At 41.5% G+C, this 20,912-nt stretch overlaps 1 protein-coding gene across 2 annotated transcripts in view; it reads left to right on the top strand.

Annotated features, from left to right (window-relative positions):
• The first annotated feature begins 1,735 nt into the window (after nucleotides 1-1,735).
• PAIP1 (poly(A) binding protein interacting protein 1) overlaps nucleotides 1,736-20,912 on the top strand; it is a 29,915-nt gene continuing 10,738 nt past the window's right edge. For both annotated transcript variants that reach the window (XM_089495859.1, XM_089495862.1), the window contains exons 1-5: nucleotides 1,736-2,036; nucleotides 7,928-8,046; nucleotides 10,366-10,554; nucleotides 15,755-15,867; nucleotides 18,327-18,438. In XM_089495859.1, coding sequence (XP_089351985.1) covers nucleotides 1,841-2,036; nucleotides 7,928-8,046; nucleotides 10,366-10,554; nucleotides 15,755-15,867; nucleotides 18,327-18,438 — 729 coding nt within the window. In that variant the 5' untranslated portion in view covers nucleotides 1,736-1,840. The remainder of the gene's footprint in view (nucleotides 2,037-7,927; nucleotides 8,047-10,365; nucleotides 10,555-15,754; nucleotides 15,868-18,326; nucleotides 18,439-20,912) is intronic.

Consider the following 20,912-nt stretch of genomic DNA (forward strand, 5'->3'; position numbering starts at 1 on the left):
GAAGAAACAGAAATAGTAAAAGAATCCCCATACCTGGCATCAAATATTGATAGAAATGGGTGCTTCAGTCAGGAAATCAGCAGAAGATTAAGAATGTGGAGGGCGGCTATGAAAGAACTAGAAAAGATCCTAAAATGCACAGATATACAACTCAGGACAAAAGTTAGAAAGAACTAAAAAAGCTTCTAAAATGCAAAGCTATACAACTGAGCACAAAGGTTAGAATCATACAAGCCATCGTATTCCCTATTACCACGTATGGATGGGAGAGCTGGACAGTTAAGAAAGAAGATAGGAAGAAGGAGAAGATCGATTCATTTGAGCTATGGTGCTGGAGAACGGTACTGAGGATCCCATGGACAGCCAAAAGGACAAACAAATGGGTCCCAGAGCAGATCAAGCAGGAAGCCAAGATGACAAAGCTGAGGCTGTCGTACTTCAGAAAACATAATGAGAAGGAAGGACTCATTGGAAAAGACAATAATGCTGGGAAAGGTGGAGAGAAGTAGGAAGAGAGGAAGGCCGCATGCCAGATGGATGAACTCTGTTAAGGAGGTCATGGGTTTTATGGGGTTGCAGGAATTAAGCAGTCTAAAGAAATCAGACCAGGCCAGCTGCCATCTGGTATGGACTACTGACACCTGGAACCATACAAGTCTCTTTCTTTTATAGGCAGAAAACAAGCAGGTAGGGAAAATGCAGCATGGTTGGTGAATCACCTGTGCTTCGACCTTTGGATTTGCATACAGTGTGCCCTTGCCTTTTGTGGAGGATCCCTTCTGGACCCCCGTAAGGCAAATCCCACGTATGATGAAGCCCCGTTACTTTGAATGGGGTGTGCCCCCATGGCGTGCGGTGCAGCGTGTGACGCAGGCCCCATTTGCCATATTACCTCACTGTCCACATAACCTCAAATCTGTGTATGGAGAGCCTGTGCATGGCACAGACATGCTGTACTTGCAATAGTTAACCTGTTTTCTTCCCCAGATGGGTAGAGCAAGGTTAACTTTGTGATGTATGTCTAATTAGTAGGAAATCCTCCCGTTTTAATCTGAAAGAGAAGCGCTCCTCAGGTTTGCATGAGTGCAAAGCATTGCCCTCAGCATGTAGGCGAACTTTGGCTGCATCCACACTAGAGAAATGACCTGGTTTGGCACTGCTTTAACTGCCCTGGCTCAAGGCTATGGAATTCTGGGAGTTGGAGTTTGTTGTGGGCACAGCTCTGCTCTGGGCCCCACAACAAACTCCAACTCCCAGAATTCCATAGCCTTGAGCCAGACAAAGAGTTAAAGTGGTGCCAAACTGGATTATTTCTCTAGTGTGGATGCAGCCTAAGGTCCAAAAAACACACTGTGGAAGCAATCCAGTTTCAGACCACTTTAACTGCCCTGGCTCAGTGCTAGGGAATCCTGGGAGGTGTAGTTTATTGTGGCACTACTAGAGCTCTCTCTCTCACACACAAAACTACAGTTCCCAGAAGAATTCCTTAGCATTATAGAGCCGGGGGCCGTTAGAGCGGTCTCAAAGCGGGATTATTTCTGCAGTGTGTGTGTTTTGGGACCGCAAAACTGGCACTCGAGGGGAGGCTTCATAACGGCCGTGGAAACAGGCTAGGCCCCTGTTGCCATGGCGACGGCGCGAGGCCTCCGAGGCGCTGAGCGGCGCTGTGAGGGGGAAGGAGGCGGCTGAGGGAGAGGGGCTCAGAGGCTGTTCCTGTCGGGTTTTGTGTGAGGAGGAGAGGAAGCGAAAGAGAAGGCGAAGGCGAGCCTCGCTCGGCTTGGGACTGAGGCGGGCCTCCTTCCCCGCTCAATGTGAGGGAGAGGCCCGGCTGAGGCGGAACATGTCCTCCGACAACGGCTTCGACCGGGCTCCCGGTGCTGGCCGCGGCCGAGGGGGAGGCGCCCCGCTGGGCCCCGAAGGCGGAGGCGGCCGAGGCTTCGGTGGCCCCGAGCCCCTCAAGCAGGGAGGCTTCGTCGCCCACCACCAGGAGCCCCTCCGGCCCCCCAAGACAGGCCCGCCAGGAGCCGCCCCCTCAGGTAGACGGAGAGGCGGGCGGGCGGGCGGGCGCCGCTCCTCCGTTGCTTATGCTTTGAGCACCCAGAAGCCCTCCTCCTCCTCCTCCTCCTCCTCGCCGCCAAGGAGGACGAAGGCCCCCTTCCCAGAAGAAACAGAAATGGAGGCTATGATGAGCCATGGATACCGAAGCTTAAAAGCATCCTCCTTAAATGCAGGCTTTTTATTAGCCCTGGTCTAAAGGGAGGCTTCCCCAGAATATCAAGGCTTAAAGGCACTCTTATTGAGCCCAGGCTTCTTACTCCTGGTCAAAATGGAGGACAGGGCCATAAATGTATGAAAGCTTAAAACCACTCTTATTGAATCCATGCTGCTTAATCCTGGCCAAAATAGAGGACAGGGCCATAAATAAGAAAGCTTAAAATCACTCTTATTAAAGTCATGCTTCTTAATTCTGGTCAAAATGGAGGAGTTCCTAGAAAAATGGAGGATAGAGCCATAAATATGGAAGTTTAAAACCACTTTCATTGAATCCATGCTGCTTAGTCCTGGCCAGAATGGAGGACAAGGCCATAAATAAGAAAGCTTAAAATCACTCTTATTAAATTCATGCTTCTCAGTCCTGCTCAAAACGAAATACCTCCCAGAAAAAACAGAGGAAAAGCTTCACACCACTCATAGATATTAAATTCATGCTTATAGTCTTAATCAGAATAGAGGACATTTTGGAATGCCTGCTCCTGGGTAGAAGGTGGAAATGGAGGACACGTCCTGGAAAAGGAGGATGTGTCTGGCCACTCTGGCTCCGCAGAAACAATCCAGGTTGAGACAGGGTGACCAGATGGCTTCACTGCCAAGGAGGACAAGACAATGTAAAAAATAGCAATAGCAAGTACATTTCTATACCGCATATCAGTGCACTTAAGCACTCTCTAAGCAGTTTACAAAGTGTAAGCTAATTGCCCCCAACAATCTGGGTACTCATTTTAGTGACCTACGGAAGGAATGTATGCTGAGTCAACCCTGGAGCCCTTGGCTAGTATTGAACTCACAACCTTGTGGTTTGCGAGTGAGTGGCTGCAGTACAGGCATTTAACCACTGTGCCACCAGGGCTCTTTATGTAGGACCTTCAAGAAAAATGGAGGACGGGCATAAATCTGAAGGTAAAAACCACTCTTAGAAATATTAAATTAATGTTTTTAGTCCTGCTCAAAACAGAATTCCTCCTCCTGGAGGTGGAAATGGAGGAGGTGTCTGGTCACTCTGGTGCATTACAGAACGCCTGAAAGTGGCGGTCTGCCGGCGCCGCCGGTTGCTGTGTCCAGGGACCGCAACAGCCAAACTGCGCGGTTCCCGGACGCAGCAAAAAAGAAGCTCAAAAATGGCACTTCTTTTTGCACCCCCAGAAGTGGCACCGCAAGGCGCTAGTTGCACACTTGCGGCATCACTTCTACCGCGCAACGTCCAGATGCTATGCGTCCGCGATGTCAAGATGGCGGCGCCCGTGTGGAATGGGCACCGCCATTTTGTACGTACCCAATACGTACTAGGGTTGGGGGCGTGCATAAAGCACACCCTTTCCTAACTCTAGTATGTACTGGGTACGTACTTTACGCCCGTTTATAACGGGCCTCTGCCTTCCAACGAGGAGGATGTGTTGGTCCAAGCTGGTTGTGCCCCCGTGTGCGTGGCAGCAGCAGACCAAAAGTGGATCAGGCCTGCTCTCCACCTCTGCTAAGGCTTTGCTGTTGTTGTGTGCGTTCAAGACCTTTTTGACTTAGGGAGACCCTAAGGTGATCCTATCATGGGGGTTTCTTGGCAAGATTACTTCAGAGAGGGTTTGCTACAGTCATCCTTTGAGGGCTGAGAGTGTGTGATTTGCCCAAGCAGGGATTCAAACTCTGGTCTCCAGAGTCATCGTTCGACACTCGCTGGCTCTCTGTTCCCTCCCAATTTGGGGTTATGGAAGGATACTGTTCAGGGGGGGAATACTTGGGGAATCTAAACCCAGGTATCATTATGCCTCAAAAGCATATTTTCCCCCACCCCTGCTACTTTGTACTGTGTGACTAAAATACTTATTTATATTAGTATTATGACTATTACTATTACTACTATTGAAAAAGGTGCAAGCTTGTGTCCTTCTGTAGCATACATATCAGTAAAATGTTTTATTTGTGTCACTGGCATCATAGCATGAAACCATGAGAGCCAGCATGGTGTAAACAACCGGAAAAGCTCTCCCTGCTAAATTCCTGTCCACAACATCTCAGCTTGCAAGGCATAGGAGCCTTGCCAGGGAAAGGCCACACACATGGCAGTGATCATATCTTGGCATTTACACATGGTAGTGAACTCATCCTGAGTTAGCCATGTTGGACATGCAGCAAAGTACAATAACCTCCAAAATTCCCAAAACAGCAATACCTTTATTGAGCCACCCAAAATACACATGCATTTTGGGTGGCCCAGTAAAAGTGAAAAGGAGCCAATGTGGCGTAGTTGTTTGAGCATTGACTACAGCTCTGGAGACCAAGATTCAAATCCCCCATTCAGCCATGAAATCTGCTGGCTGACCCTGGGCAAATCACACTCTTTCAGCCTGAGAGGATGGCAATAGCAAACCCTTTCTGAAGAAACATGCCAAGAAAACCCTCTGTTAGGTTCACATTAGGGTTGCCATATGCTGGAAACAACTTGAAGGCACTCAACAACAACAGTATCAAATCATACTAGCATCAAATCCTTGTGTGGCGCATGGATTTCGGTGCTTTCTTTTAAGTTATTTTTATTTTAAAATTTTTTATTTATTTTTAATATCACAAAGAATATTAAATCAATAGCAACAGCAACATGTACAAGCAGGTTTAGGTTATGAGTTAACACATATAAGGGACGCTTAACAAACAATTCCATTAGAGTAGTTATCTGGATAGCATTGTACTTTTAGGATGAACACAGAAGTTCACTGAGGAAGCCTTTCATGATGGGATTGGGTTCAAGCAGAAAGTGTCTCTCCATAAGTCAACAGTTCATGATGGTGGTTTGGGCAAACGTGAGGTAGCGGTAACATAATAAGAGTTTACCAGTCCTCATAAAAGGAGTGTGATTTCTTTTTACCATTACAAGAATTGATGGTGTAGGAAGGCTGTTCAAGTAACCATTTATCCCAAACTCTAGTACATAATTTTTCTAGAGTTAAATCTCCCGTCTTCCAACGAGCATCTATTTCATTTTTTGCAGCAGCCAAAATGAAGGCAATAAGGTTTCTATTTTTCAGAGCACTGTTTTCTTTGGGATATAGATGGAGTAACCAAAGTGCAGGAAAAAATGGATGGTTTGTTTAGTGATAAGTGAGATCTGGTTTATGACCACTGTCCAAAGAGTTCTAACTTTAGGACATTCTATCCACATAAGGCAGTGGTTCCCAACCTTCCTAATGCCACAATCCTTTAATACAGTTCCTCATGTTGTGGTGACCCAAACCCATGAAATTATTTTCATTGCTGCTTCATTAACTGTAATTAAATAGGTGTTTTCCAATGCTCTCAGGCGACCCCCATGAAAGGATCATTCGACTCCCAAAGGGGTCCCAACCCACAGGTTGGGAACCACTGACATAAGGAGATTGGAGCTAGTCTGTTTGCAACCCTTCTGGCACGATGGTGGGACATTTTAGGTGCTCTTGATAATTGATGCGAGTGAAATAGCATTTGTGAATTGTTTTAAGTATTTCTTCTTTTGTCTTAGATGATCTGGATTTATAAAGGGGAGGGGACCAAAAATGGAGACAAATCACAAGGTTGTGAGTTCAGTACCAGCCAGAAAAAACAGTGGTGCACGTGATATTGTGCACTGCCGCAGGCACAAGCCCCATTATCTTTAATGGGGCTCAAGCATACACAGAATTTCCCTTAGGTCCGAAATGGATCCCTGCGTCAGGGAAGGGACTACTGTAGTTTTAATATGTTGCAGTTGAATGGAAAGTGATTCCTTAGTTTTAGAGTTTCTACCCATAATTAGGTCTTGCATGTGGTATCCTTGATCTTTCCATTCTTTGAACTGATTAAATTTATTTGGTATGTGAAACCTGGATGCAGTAAGAAAGGCCTCAAAAGGAAGGGATAAGGAGTAAAAACATGTATTTTTCCATTTAGTTAATGAGTGACAAAGAAATGGGTTTTGTAAATCTGTGAGTGATTTTCTTGAGATTGTGGAGAAGATGAGGTTGAAATCCAGGCAATAACAATTTGATCTAGTGTGAGACTGGTACAATTCCCCATTTCAGTACCACAGCCAGTCCAGTGGTAATAATAATTGCTCATTAGTTTAAACAGGAGCTGGAGGGCCATCTCTCAGGAATAGTTTAGTTGTGGGGTTGGCCTAATGGCCCTGAGGTACCTCAAATTGTATGATATGAATTTTATTGACATTATGAATTCCTTAATACTTTAGAAAGATTAAGGAATTAGTAATGTCAATAAAATGCAGATTTTACCCCAAGTCCATTAATCCAACCCCACAGCTAAACCATTCCTGAGAGATGGCCATCCAAGCCTCTGTTATCTAGAGTTTCTCAGACTGTCAGTGACTGATTGGATTTTCTGTGTAGGTTGTTTTTATTTTATTTTATTTTATTTTATTCTGAGGTTACGCCTTGCATATGATCATCCTTTACTCCCTTTTCCATTTTTACAGTATGGTAGAATGCAAAACATCCAAAAATCAAAATGAGCAAAATCAAATGTTTTCCACCTAAATAACCAAAGGCAGTAAACATAAGATGAAATGAAAGCAAAATAAAATTACATAAAATAAAAAACACTTCTAGTGTAGAATATTTCATCAGAGAATTTCAGTCTCCCCCCCCCCCCCCCCCCCCCGTGGAAAAGCTGGTTTTTCCTGAGTAGATACAGCCTGCTGACAATCAGAGCATGTCATTTTTGTTTTGCTGCATCATGGTTTGCTGAAGAACATAATGGGACATTTTTCATCCCATTACATTACATTGTTTGGGAAAGTATTCCAATGGCAGAAAGAAATAGCTTTATTTGGGTATTTTTATCCCCTCCTTTTTTTATCAATAGGGGAAAAAATACACATAGCAAGTGACTGAATTTGGTGAAACTGCAACAGTACAAGTGTTAGTGCTGCAGAATTCCTACACAGGATGTTGACCTCTGTGTAGATTCTGCAATCAAATGTGACTCTGGAGATTAAAATATCCTATCCTAATGCTGTATAAGAGTGTAATAAATGATATATACTTCCGGTTCATTCATGTATTTAAAATGGTATTATTATGTACCTTCAAGTCATTTCTGACTTATGGTGATCCTAAGGCACAGAATTTTCTAGGCAATATTTGTTCAGGTGGTGCCTTTGTGTCCTTCTGAGGCTGAGAGCATATGACTTGCTCAGGGACACTCTGCAGGTTTCCATGGCCAAATGGAAATTGAAACTTTGGTCTCCAGAGTCGTAGTTCAATGTTTGCTACACTGCGCTGGCTCTTAAAATTGTATATCTGAGGTCCAAATCACACTACAGAAATAATCCAGTTTGAGAGTGCTTTAACTGCCCTGGCTCAGTGCTAATGAATCCTGGGAATTGTATTTTATTGTGGCACCAGAGCTCTCTGACAGAGAAGGCTAAATGTCTCAATTCCCATAATTCTGTAGCTTTGATCCAGAGCAGGTAAAACAGTCTCAAACTGGATTATTTCTGCTGTGGTTTTGGACATGAGTTAAATTCACATTTATTTGTCTAGCTGGTAATCTTAAAATGCCACGATTATATATTTTCTATCAAAATATGTTTACAGTATAAGAGATAAACAGATTTTTATTGTTTTCTGACTAATGCAAGCTTTATTAAAATGTTCAGGTATTTAATGGATTTTAAACCATTTCTCAGAACAGGCAAAAGCTACATCTGTTCCAGGCTCTGCAACAGCTAGATCTCCAGTGGTAAAGTCAAAGCTATCAGTGAATGCACCTGAGTTTTATCCCTCAGGATATAGTTCTAATCTTACAGTAAGTACTTAACATTTTCTTTCTTTCTTTCTTGTCCATTCCCAAGCAGTTTAGGCAAATATATTAGTTAACTATGCTTGGAAGAGATGGCATTGATCTCTGAAGCCACACCATTTAGTCCTAGATATTTCCATTGGTGTTGTAGAGATCTGTTTTCTATATTCGCTAAGAAATTGCCTTCTGCCCAGGGTCCCTTTCTGGGAGAAAAGTGGCATATTAATTAAATAATTAATTACAATTGAATTGCTATCTTTTATAGTTTCTTTATAGAATCATAGAGCTGGAAGTACAGTAGCACCAGGGGTTCATCTATGCATCTGCATCTGAGGAAGTAGATTTAAGACTATGAAAACTCATGCTGCCAAATTCTTTCTTTCATTTAGTTTCAAAGGTGTTACAAGATCTCTCTACAAGAGTCATCCAGACTAACCTCTTGCCATTGCATTAGCTAAACATCCCTGACAGATGGCCATCTAGTCTCTGTTTAAAAACCTCCAATGAATAGGAACCTACACTTTCGCCTGTGGTATAGTTCTTCCCATCTGAAAGTTCATCCTAATGTTTATGTCACAATATATTTTCTTGTAATTTGAAACCCACTTATCTTAGACTTCCTCTCTGGAGCAACAACAGGAGGGAACGCGTGTTCCATCTTCTGTGTTTATAAGTAATCAGCTAGGCCACCTAGTCTGTTGAGGTATTGAATTTTCTAAGAAAATGCTTTGAGGACAGTTTGAAACCTTTTACTAGTGACATGCATAGGTTGTTTTGTTTTGTTTTGTTTTTTAAAATCATATATAATGTATGTATACATTATTTCTAATGTATTTATATATAAAGTTAACCTAGCCCTTCTATGTCAGGGCCTCATTGATGCTACATGTAGCACTGGTGGGATCAAGTAATGTAGGTGGGGAAATTACTGTGAATTTTTTCTCCCTCAATACTTAATGGTCTCCTGCAGATGTGACATGACATGTTCAGTGGAACATGTCTGCCACAGTTTATCAAGCTGTGACCTTTTGACATGCTGTTATTAACTTTGAACACTTGATGTTTCCCCTAATCTCTCATTTCCCATGCTTATCCCCTTAGCTCTGAGGTTTGTTTAACACTGAAGGAAATGGATGAGTTAGGTGGAAGATTGAATTCTTACTTAGGAAAAAGCATTCTGTTCTGGTTTTGCAAGCTTAGCAATGTTCCCTTCAATTAAAAGTGTACTGTTTTGTGTTAAGGCCCATAGTTAACAGTTAAACTGTAGGTTTTTTGAGCGTCAGGCTGAGTGTTAACTTATAACTGTAATTTTCCCTTTTTTCCCCTTTACTTTTTAAAATAAAGATGCTTCCAAGAGTACAAGCTTCAGTTTAAGTAAACAGGCATAAGGGTTGCTCCGCCCTTTATATCAGGCCTCTCACACCCCACTGGAACTGCTTTTCAATCTGTGAATACAGATATGTGTGTTTGTTAAACTCATCTTTAAGCATAAAGGTCATCTCAGACTTGTTTCCTAAATGAAATGCAGTACAACAGACACAAAATATTAAACATTTAATACAGTAGTAATAAAGCATGTATCCTATGCTATTCAAACCTAGGATGAAAAGCAACGAGAAAAGGTATCAGGGGAAAGGTGAACAGCTGTCCATCTGTTCAGAGAAGATGCCAGCCACAGATGCTGGCAAAACATCAGGAATAAACTCTTCCAGAACATGGCCACATCACCTGAAACACCCACAAAAAAGAAAATCCACTAACACTTTTTTTTCTTCCCCCTTATCTGCCAGCCCAGTATGCCACCCAAAAATCTGCTCCAAAGGATTTATAACTCCCTGGAGTAGATTACGACAGTCCATGGATAACTAGAACAGGGAATGTCCCCCTCCCTCCTAGTTCCACAGATGGAAGCAATTCTGTCGGTGAAATTGCAGAATAATATTCAGCCCTCTGATGCTATATGCTAGAGAATCTTTACAAAAGTTGACTAAACATGCCGAGGAAAAATCACATTGTGCAGCAATCACCAGTGCCTCTGTGAGTGTCTGAAACAATTGCAACATCATCTGGCCAAGCCTTAAATGTTGAGGGCATGTAGCATATCACCCGAGACTCTTTTAAACTGTTCCATTTGCAGTAATATTTGTTGTTTCGCAGTGCTGTGCAGTTTTTCAATCATAGGTATCAGTCATGTCTGGACAAGAAAACAGCACAGTAGAAGTATCTATTATAGTTTGGTCCTCAAATTTTACATATGCACAGCATAGGAATAGTCATAAATAGGAAGATGATGATTTTAAGTTTGTTGCCTATATTTACTTTCAGGAATCTTCTTTGGAAGATGGTAATGGTGGCAATCCAACGCTAACGGAATATGTGCAGGACTTTCTAAGCCACCTTGCAGAACAGCCAGCTTGCTTTGAAACTGAAATAGCACATTTTTCAGAAACTATAAATGGTTCTGTTACTACAGATGAAGCATTACAAGAACTGGTTGAACTCATTTACCAACAGGTAACCGTGCACCTGTGCCTGAATGTAATTGACAGGTGAACATTTTATATGTAAAAGCAATTTTGGTGAATTTCTGACATCATAATTGAATTTATCAATGCATTCTTTTAAAGTGAATAAAGGACTGAGATGGAGTTTTCAAGGATTTGAATATTAGTTGTATATACTGAGAATATAGCTTTTCCATATAACTTTAACATAGTAAGAGAAAAGAGTGTGGCTTTGAACACTAAGCTGCAAAGCATTCACATTCACTCTGTTTGCCTTAAATTTAGCTTAATATGAAATTGGCCTGTGTGTTTTGCAGTATAATTCTGAAAGACTTTTGAGATACTTACATTTTTGTTACAAGAATTAAATGTGAGACTGGGTATTTCTATTGTTCCACTTTGTTTTCTTCCTAAGAGTAGACTGAAGTACTTGAAAGTTTAGGAAAGACTTTAAAATGCAATGATTCTGTTACAACAAGAAAATATTAGCCCCCTAGTCTCATATTTTGCTCAACAATAAAATAATTTAGTAAACCAGTGAGTCTTATACTTTCAAAACAGTATCATAGAATCGTAGAGTGGGAAGAGACCACAAGGGCCATTCAGTCCAACCCCCTGCCATGCAGGAAATCTCAATCAAAGCATCCCCGACAGATGGCCATCCAGCCTCTGCTTAAAGACCTCCAAAAAAGGAGACTCCACTACACTCTGAGGGAGTGTGTTCCACTGTCAAACAGCCCTTACTGTCAGGAAGTTCCTCCTAATGTTGAGGTGGAATCTCTTTTCCTGCAGCTTGCATCCATTGTTCCGGGTCCTGTTCTCTGGAGCAGCAGAAAACAAGCTTGCTCCCGCCTGAATATGACATCCCTTCAAATATTTAAATAGGGCTATCATATCACCTCTTAACCTTCTTTTCTCCAGGCTAACCATCCCCAGCTCCCTTAGTTGTTCCTCATAGGACATGGTTTCCAGACCCTTCACCGTTTTAGTCACCCTCCTTTGGACACGCTCCAGTTTCTCAATGTCCTTTTTAAATTGTGGTGCCCAGAACTGGACACAATATTCCAGGTGGGGCCTGACCAAAGCAGAGTACAGTGGCACTATTACTTCTCTTGCTCTAGACACTATACTTTTATTGATGCAGCCTAAAATTGCATTGGCCTTTTTAGGTGTCGCATCACACTGTTGACTCATGTTCAACTTGTGGTCTACTTGGACTCCAAGATCCCTTTCACACATAGTTTCATTCTGCCAGGTGTCACCCATCCTATATCTGTGCATTTCATTTTTCTGCCCTAGTGCAGTACCTTACATTTCTCCGTGTTGAATTTCATTTTGTTAGCTTTGGCCCAGCTTTCTAGTCTATTCGGGTCACTTTGAATTTTGATCCTGTCCTCAGGGGTATTAGCTATTCCTCTTAATTTGGTGTCATCTGCAAATTTTGTAAGTATGCCCCCAATTCTGTCATTCAAGTCATTGATAAAGATGTTGAATAGCACTGGGCCCAGGACAGAGCCCTGTGGGACCCCACTGGTCACTTCTCTCCAGGATGAAAAGGAGCCATTGTTGAGCACTCTTTGGGTTTGGCCAGTCAGCCAATTCCAAATCCATGTAACAGTTACCTTGTCTAGCCCACATTTTACAAGCTTGTTTGCAAGAATGTCATGGGAAACCTTGTCAAAGGCCTTACTGAAATCAAGATATACTATATCCACAGCATTCCCTTCATCTACCAAGCTGATAAATCCTGGCTAAACAATGTAAACCCACTGGGTGACCTTGGGCAAATCACACTCTCTTAGCCTTAGTCAGGTCTACTGTTCTACTGCAAATTCAAAACAGCCAATCTCAGGCGCTGTTCTTTTTACACCCAGTCACCTTGGGAGCAGCAACCAAGAAGCTTCTCACTTGTGCTGGCCTTGTGGTGGTTTTAAGGGACCCTGAAAATAAGTTTTGCACAACCTTCATCCCCACCATGGTCCTAAAGGCTGCTGGTTCCCCTTTTCTAGTACTCTGACTAAAGGTCCCCACCACCAGCAGCATGCTTAAAGTATGGAGAAATTAACTATAAACAAATTATACCAAACTTAAGCATTTATGCAACCAGGTTGCAAAATATTCTGTAGTATCACTAAGCCATTTTTTGTTAATCAAATGGATTTATACATTCTTGTTTTAGAGAAATAAATTCCTATATTGTTTCCAAAGTTAATTTTGAAATTTACATGAGAACAAGTAGGTCTTAGTATGTAAGTACAGTCAATTCTGCTATAATTCTGCTATAATTTAGTGGACAATTGCCATAATTGTCCACTAAAACCCGGGACAAAATGTAGGACAAAATCTAGACCAAACTGTAGGACAACTGCAGGTCAAAACTCAGCCCAAAATGTAGGACATTTAAGAAAAATGGAGGACCTTTTGTTCTGCAGTTGTCCTACAGTTTGGTCTAGATTTTGTCCTACGTTTTGTCCCAGGTTTTAGTGGACAATTATGGCAAACCTATAATGAGTGTTTTTACAATGCAAATTATCAATGATGTGATTAATTAATAGAGGGGCACTATTCATAGAATGTGAACTTGCCCTTCCACAAGGCAATTTCTTGGGTCTGACTAATGCTTATCACCACTCTGTGCACCCTGTCCTTTCTATTCTACCACTTCATTTCCCACCAGAGTCCTAGTTCTTTCCTCCTCCACCTCCAAACCTTTGGTCACAAACCACTACTACCAGACACATTTTCTTGAGACCATCCAGCTGCCTCCACTGTTGCTGCTGCACAAATATACAACACTTGGCTAGGCATAGGCTCTTAGGAGCAGTAGTAATGTAGAACACTGACTCCTGCAATGTGAGGATGTGTAGCTTCACTGTTGCTTCTTCTGAGAGCCTACTCCTAGCTAAATGTTGTGTGTCTGTGCAGAAGCAGAGGAGAAGCAGGTGGTGGCAACAGATATGCATGCATGCAAAGAAACTCCTGAGACCCAGCCAATTTTATTTTATTATCAGCAGATTAAAGTTTGTGATAAGGTCAATAAATAGCTTAGATACGAGTAATCGTTTTTTGAGATCTGCACCTAACCCTATTTTTCCCATAAGTCCTTTAATTTTTAGACTGCAAATTTCTATAAAATGCAGGGTTTTTTAGGAACACAACTATTGTGTTATAGCAGAACTTAAACTGTGGTACATAACAATTATAGGAGCCCTGGTGGCGCAGTGGTTAAATGCCTGTACTGCAGCCATTCACTCGAAACCACAAGGTTGTGAGTTCAAGACCAGCAAAAGGACCCAAGCTCGACTCAGGCTTGCATCCTTCCAAGGTCGCTAAAATGAGTAACCAGACTGTTGGGGGCAAATTAGCTTACTTGCTGTTCACCGCTATGATCTTTGGAATAGTGGTATATAAATAAAACATATTATTATTATTATTATTATTATTATTATTATTAATTCACTAAGAAGTTTAAATACAGTATAACTTTTTAGATATAAGAGAGAAAATTTCTACCCATTTTTTTCATTTAAGCCATTCATTTCTTAATGCAGCTGTGCCTACTTCTGTATTTTAACTTTACTGCCCTGACATAATCCCTAACACTTGAGTCTGCTACCTAGGATTGATTAAAGTTACAGTCTAATAACATCGGAGGGTTACAGTTGCTTGATCTTTTCTTGATAGAACACATGAACTCTCATTCTTTACAGAAGCCACAAAAGTATGAATCACTATGGTCAGTGAGTCAGCTTTATTCCTAAGTATGTAGACACAAGATTTCACTTAGTCTGCGTTGTTTGGCAAGGAAATTCTAGATCAGGACTATACCAGCTGAGAAGGTAGAGGCACAGACTTTCCTATTTTTGGCTCTTACCATTCACTGCTGGCTTTAGCCATGCCTATCACCAGTATGCTGCCCGACAGTTTTGGATTTACAGTCAAGGTTGCCTGAATTTACAGTGAGCAAAGCAATAACTATATTCTCAAGGACACACTCTTGAAAAAATTCTAAAAATTCTGAATGTTATGCATCTGAGTTCTCACAAACTGTGAGAAAACCAAGAGCTAGACATACTTTTTGTATCTTTCAATGCCAACTGTGCTCCTCATTAAAGATTTCCAGAGACAGTTGTCTCTGTATTACCTTTCCCCCTTTTCCATTCATGAAGGTTAGCAGTGATGTGGCTTTGTGGTTTCAGAAAGAAACTTAGAAAAATAAGGGGCTTGAAGTAGTACAGATGGCAAAATTCTCTCCCAAATTGCTTAGAATAGATAAAAGGAAAAGGGTGCACACTTAATTATGTGTTCTCCCAGAGGACTCTTCATTGTCTGAACAGACTGTCAACCACTTCTAATCAACAGGTTGGCATGAGAAAATAACAGTAGGATATGTCCTTTTAAAAATAAATTGTTATTCTCTTTCTAGGAAAGAAAAAAAGCTACAGTATGCAAGATAGAATCCCTATGTTATTTTCGTGATACTTAATATTCTTGACTTGATATTCTGCCTATGAAATTATATTGGTGGAAAGACTTGGAAGAGGCATTAGCCCTCTTTGTCCTGTGCCCCTTTTTCGTACGAAGATGTGAATATATAATCTAGAGAGATTCTGGATATGTTTTTTGGGGGGGTTCTCCCTGACACTGTGAGATAAATGTCTTGCTGCATATCTGCTAACCTGAGAGGGAGGTAGAGTTCTGCTTCTAGTCTCCTGTGGTGGCAGTTTATCTCCAGCAACAAGCATTCAACAGATTTTGGTTTATATGTTTTATTATATGCTAGCTGGCTTGGGCATTTAGATGTTACATGTAAGGGATGTTGTTGTTGTGTGCCTTCAAGTTGTTTCCAACCTATAGCAACCCTAAGGTGCCCCTATCACAAGGTTTTCTTGGCGAATTTATTCAGAGGGGGTTGAATGCTGCTCTCTCGAGTCTGACTTGCCAAAGGTCACCCAGTGGGTGTTTGTGACCAAGAAAGGTAAATGTAAGGTATACATTTCAATAAAATTCAGATTTCCTAAGTCTTTAGTGGAGGCCTGGCAAATGGGCTCTCATGGGATCCTTAAAAGCCAATTAGTGCGTTTAAGACTGTTCAATTGAAATTCTTGTGGTGTGTTCCAGCAATATGTTTCAGATAATTCAAAATCCTGACTTCCTACAAAAACACATTGTTTTGTTTTTTATAATTACAATTGTTCTTTTGTTTTAAGGCTACATCTGTCCCAAATTTTTCATACATGGGTGCAAGGCTGTGCAATTACCTTTCTCATCATCTCACAATTAATCCACAAAGTGGTACCTTCAGACAGTTATTGCTTCACAGGTGAGTATGTGTTGGATGGCAAGTTCTCATATCAAAAGGATTGGTCTTCTTTTGTGGTCTTCCAACAGATGATTTCAGGAGAGATTGCCCAACGGGCATTCACAACAGTTTTATTTTTTACAAAACTAATACTCTTTGTCACTTTTTGGTCACTTTACATCTTAGAATTTTTTAGCATGGTGTGATTTTTGGTTGAGGAAAAAGTAAAACGTAAATATAATTCTTCATGGTCCCTGTGAGTCATGCGAGTGGGTTTATCTATGCCTGCTGGATACATTGTTCAGAACCTTCATTTAACTTGCAGATCATTGGCAAGCCCTCCTGTTTACAGAAACTACTGGTTAAAAGTTTCCTAAAGGATTACATGAACTATCATCCTCCAGTGTCATGTTTAACACCTCAATGGAGCTTGGAGTTGATTCTTTCCCAACTGTCCAGGAAATCCTTTAAGCTAATGGCATCTTGCAATGTTTGTCTACTTACCTAGAAGACGACTTTCCCCAGAAGGGCAGAAGAGCTTTGTGCCCTTAACACAGATCTGCCTTAGCTCTGGTTTCATAGGAGAAAGGTGGTTCTTAGGTTAGAATCTCCTTTCCACCAAACATAGTGACAGCTTTACACAAGAATTGGGGTATTGTGTTGCCTGCACTGATGCACAATCCAACCTCAGATTTGGAACATGCCCTTTGTTGCCTTGTGTCCCTGTACTGGGAGGAAGGTGGGATATAAATAAACATAACAACGACGACGACGACGACGACGATGATGATGATGATGATATTAGGTGGCCACTAGCCTTTTATGTGAACAGAACTGCAACTTTCTGCAAGTCCCAGAGACTTTGTCTGCTACTCCTTCAGGAAGAAAGGACTGCCAGTATCTTTGCAGCTCCTTTCAAATTGGGTCATTTCCAGCATTCACCTGGCCTATGAACTTGCCAGACAGGGCTTGAGTGTGCAGCCACTCTACCAAGGCTGTGGCTACGTCATCTACCTTTCTAAGAAGTGTTCCTTTGGAGTATATTTGCTGAGCAGCTGCATGGTCACAGTGTTTGACCTTCATCTCCCATGAGATAATGGATGCAGGGTCCAGGTCTAAAGTCAGTTTTGAGACAGCTATGCTGTTCTTTTGTCTTGCATGATACTCCTGCTTCCTTTGGCTAGTAGCTTTTTAGTCTCCCATTTGCATGAGTCACAAAGTCCACGAAGGAGGAGGACAGGTTCCTCACCCATAACTGTAGAGTGGTAATTCAAGAATTTACACAACCCCGCACATCCTCCCCTCATTGTATTCTGCTCCTCCTTAGACCCTTGGCTGCTGCTTCAGTGTTCAGGAAACTGATGGTTTAGACAGGAAGCGCACTGGGTAGGCACATGGGGAGTGGGCGAGGTGACTACTTAAACACTGGCATAATTGCTCTAGAAGGTTCTGAATGTTGGACGGCACAGATGCAGATAACCCCACTTGTGTGAGTTCCCAGATGACCACTTGAAAAACTACAGTTACCAGTGAACAACCTGTCCATATATCTGCTTCTTATTTCTGCTGCTGTGTCTGGTGTTTCAGCTTCAATGTCATGGTAGATGCCTTCCCAGATTTCATTGGAGAACATGCTGACACAATGTCAGCCAACAAACCTTCATTCAACCTGTGTATATTCCATACATATGTATGTAGGGGGGAAAATTGAACCTGTTTGTTAGCCCTCTCAGCTTTTCTTTTAGTTTACAGTTAGACTATTAAATGCATGTGTGCATATAGTATGCACACACAAAAAGACACATTTCTAGAGGCAGAGGGCATATTCTTCCTTCATGAGTGAATGACAGTGGGTCATTTAAAGTCAAAAGGGACACAAGATAAGTGATCTCAAGTTTTGTTTGTTCACAGTTGTGTTCTGGATAGTTTATCACACATTGCTTCATGAAACTCAGTGGTAGGTACCTGTGCATGTAGCTCCACCACAGCCCATGGCCCTCCAGATGTTAGACTACACCTCTCATCACTCCTGATCATTGTCCAAGTAGCAAGGCTGATGAGTATTGGAATATAACAACATCTTTAGAGGGCCACAGTCTCCCTAACTTAGCACTAGAATGTGACAGACCCCAGGAAACTGGTAGAGTGGGGAACAGGTGTGGCTGCGGTCTTCCGAAGGGTAGATCTACCCCAACCACCCCAGTCTTCTACAGTTGCCTACCCCAGCAGTAGAGAGTATGAATGATTCATTTAATTGGTTGGATCATGCCCAGGTCCATTCATTACTTGAAATCCTGGATATGTAATTAATTTTCTTTTCTGTGTATCAGTCATTTGCTTATTGCCCCTTAGTATCTATTTATAGCTCTATGTTTTTACTCAGTATTTTTATCTTAAGTAGGTGTTTTTAATAGCAAAAACTGGAACATGTTTTAAATATAATAGTAAAACAAAATCGTGACTCAGGCTTTCCTTTTTAGGTGCCGAAAAGAGTATGAAAATAGAGATGAAGCAGCAAAGGGAGATGAAGCTACACGAAAAAGATTTCATGCATTTGTGCTATTTTTAGCTGAACTTTATCTAAATCTAGAGGTAAAAAGGTTTTCTGTCTAAGTTAAAATAATTTTTCAAAATTTATAACAACCAGACATTTAATGAGCTCTGCTCTGGTGCCACAACTAACTACACTTTCCAGAATTCCATAGCATTGAGCCCTGGCAGATAAAGTGGTGGCAAATCGGATTATCTCTCCAGTGTGGATGCAGCCTTAGAGATAATTAGCAGTAGTAGTCCAGCCTTGAGGTTACCAGTACCTACACCACTGCAGCCATACTTAGGCCTGTAAGCAGGGCCACGGTGCAGTGTCCACATGCTGGACACCGTGACTCTGCCCCCATCATGTCATGATGCCGCACGCCCTTCTAGATGACTAGGCCCTGGTGCTGCATCTAGACAACGCAGCGCCAAAAGGACGTCAGAAAGCCATGCTGCCGTGCCTATGACGCCCTTCAGAGTTTTTCTGGCTCTTTTTTGTGCTCCCTAGAGGCCAGATCAGCACTGCAGCACCGATCCGGCCATTAAAGGGGTGGCTGGATGCCGCCCATCTGTCCAGGCCCTCAATCCATATCAAAGAATATCAACAGTTGGTGTATCATCCAAAGCTAATAAACAGCAGTCTGAAATCACGTGGGTCTTCCATGATAAAGAAAAATCTAGAAGCACCCCATTTTATTTATTTTAATCATTGATAGATGCCTAACTCATTATACTTGCTCATTTCCTACTATGGAGTTTGAACACAATATTGTTAGCATCTTTTTCCATCATATATTTTTTTAAAAATTGCTAGAGTCTTTCGAAGTCAGTACAGATCAAGGAATGTCCTGGAATGTCCTGAAGGAATGCTTAGATATTATTCTTAGAATTTATGATTACCAGTGGTAGTGCGCATATATATATATATATATATATATATATATATCTCCAACCCTGAACACTGTATTGGCCAGTGTATCAGCTCTCTGATCTTAAAGGCAAGTATTGCAGCACAGTGGGTCAGGAAACAAGCTATTATACTTTAGTAGCATGAATTACAAAGACTAGAAAATGTAGCTTTAGTTCTGTAAAGGTATCTGTAAAAATATAATGTATTAATAAGTTTGTGACCTCTCTTTCAAAAAAACATACCAAAGAGTTATGTTATGACTTTTGGGTTGACTTCCTAACTAAAATGAAAGAGGAGTATTCTGCTGATTTATTGATAGCAGATAGAAAACTTGCAGAGAATGGAAAATAGCTAACCTGACTTACTACAAAGAGGTTAAGCTTCAGCGTTAGTTTCTGCTTCCCTTCTTCTTAAAGTATTTTTACTGTTATTACTAAAAATTACTGTTATTACTGATATTTAAAATTACCTCTGACAATACATCCTTCCATGCAAATAATTTCAGAGAGGCACATATAAATACCACATATGGGGAAAATGAAATATTATAGAATAGTCCAGAATTGTTGCTATCAGCAGTCAGTTTTGCTTTGTGTGCCTGTTCCCACAAGAATATTATTTGTAGACTATTAATACTCATGCATTACATTATAATAAAAACAGGGCAAAAGTGTGAAACGTATATACTGATATATTGAGTGTGATAGATATAGAGCTATACTGTATTTCTGTTTGTGGAAACAGTTTGGCTGTGAGCACATGCATTAGTGATCTAAGAACTACAATGTTCTGTAGAAGCTCTCATGGGAAAAGCCCTGGCTATAAAGTTGGGGCTCATTGACAATTGCTAGTCTTGGGCTAATGCTCAATCTGGTCAAATTTTTAACCATTTTGTTCCAAACAAGTCATTTCCTTGGATTTTCAAACAATTTTTGATCAGATACACAAAAGTTAACAGGGGCGGGTTACAGACCGCCATTTAGTACGTATAGAATACGTACAAGATGGCGGCGCCCTGTTCATATGGGTGCCACCATCTTTACGTATCGGACGCTGTGCGTCCGAACGTGTCACGGCGCTAATGACGTCGCGAATGCGCCCCTGGCGCCTCGCAACGTCATTAAGGCGCCGCAAGAAGAAGCTCCATTTTGGAGCTTCTTTTTTGCTCCGTAACGGAGCCACGCGGTTTGGCTGCGACGGCTCCCTTACGGAGCAAATGGCGGCGGCAGACCGCCTCAAAGCGGCGGTCTATAACCCGCCAAAATAAATATGGTGCAGACCATTGTTCTATAGAACAGTGTTTCTTAAGCTGTCCGATGTAACAGACTGGCAGGTAATTTTTTTCTCATTGAGTCAGGGGACAGCATAATATTTGTATCTATTGACTACAAGTTTTTCTTCTTTTTCTTTTCTGGAAACTTGCCACCGTGGACAACCAGTTCAAGTAGCACTAGCATAGACCAGTTAGGACCAAAACCAGTTGTTAATCCCAACTAGAGTAGGTTCATTAAATTGGTGAAGCTTACTTAAGTATTGACTTGACCAGTTCTTAACTGATTAGTGGGTCTGCTGTAGCTGGAGCTAATAATTAGACTGTGGCCTTAATTTTATGTGATATTTT

Source organism: Sceloporus occidentalis, unplaced genomic scaffold (genome assembly GCF_023333645.1).
Source record: "Sceloporus occidentalis isolate IW3139 unplaced genomic scaffold, rSceOcc1.0.p SCAF_1, whole genome shotgun sequence".
Taxonomy (NCBI): Eukaryota; Metazoa; Chordata; class Lepidosauria; order Squamata; family Phrynosomatidae; genus Sceloporus; species Sceloporus occidentalis.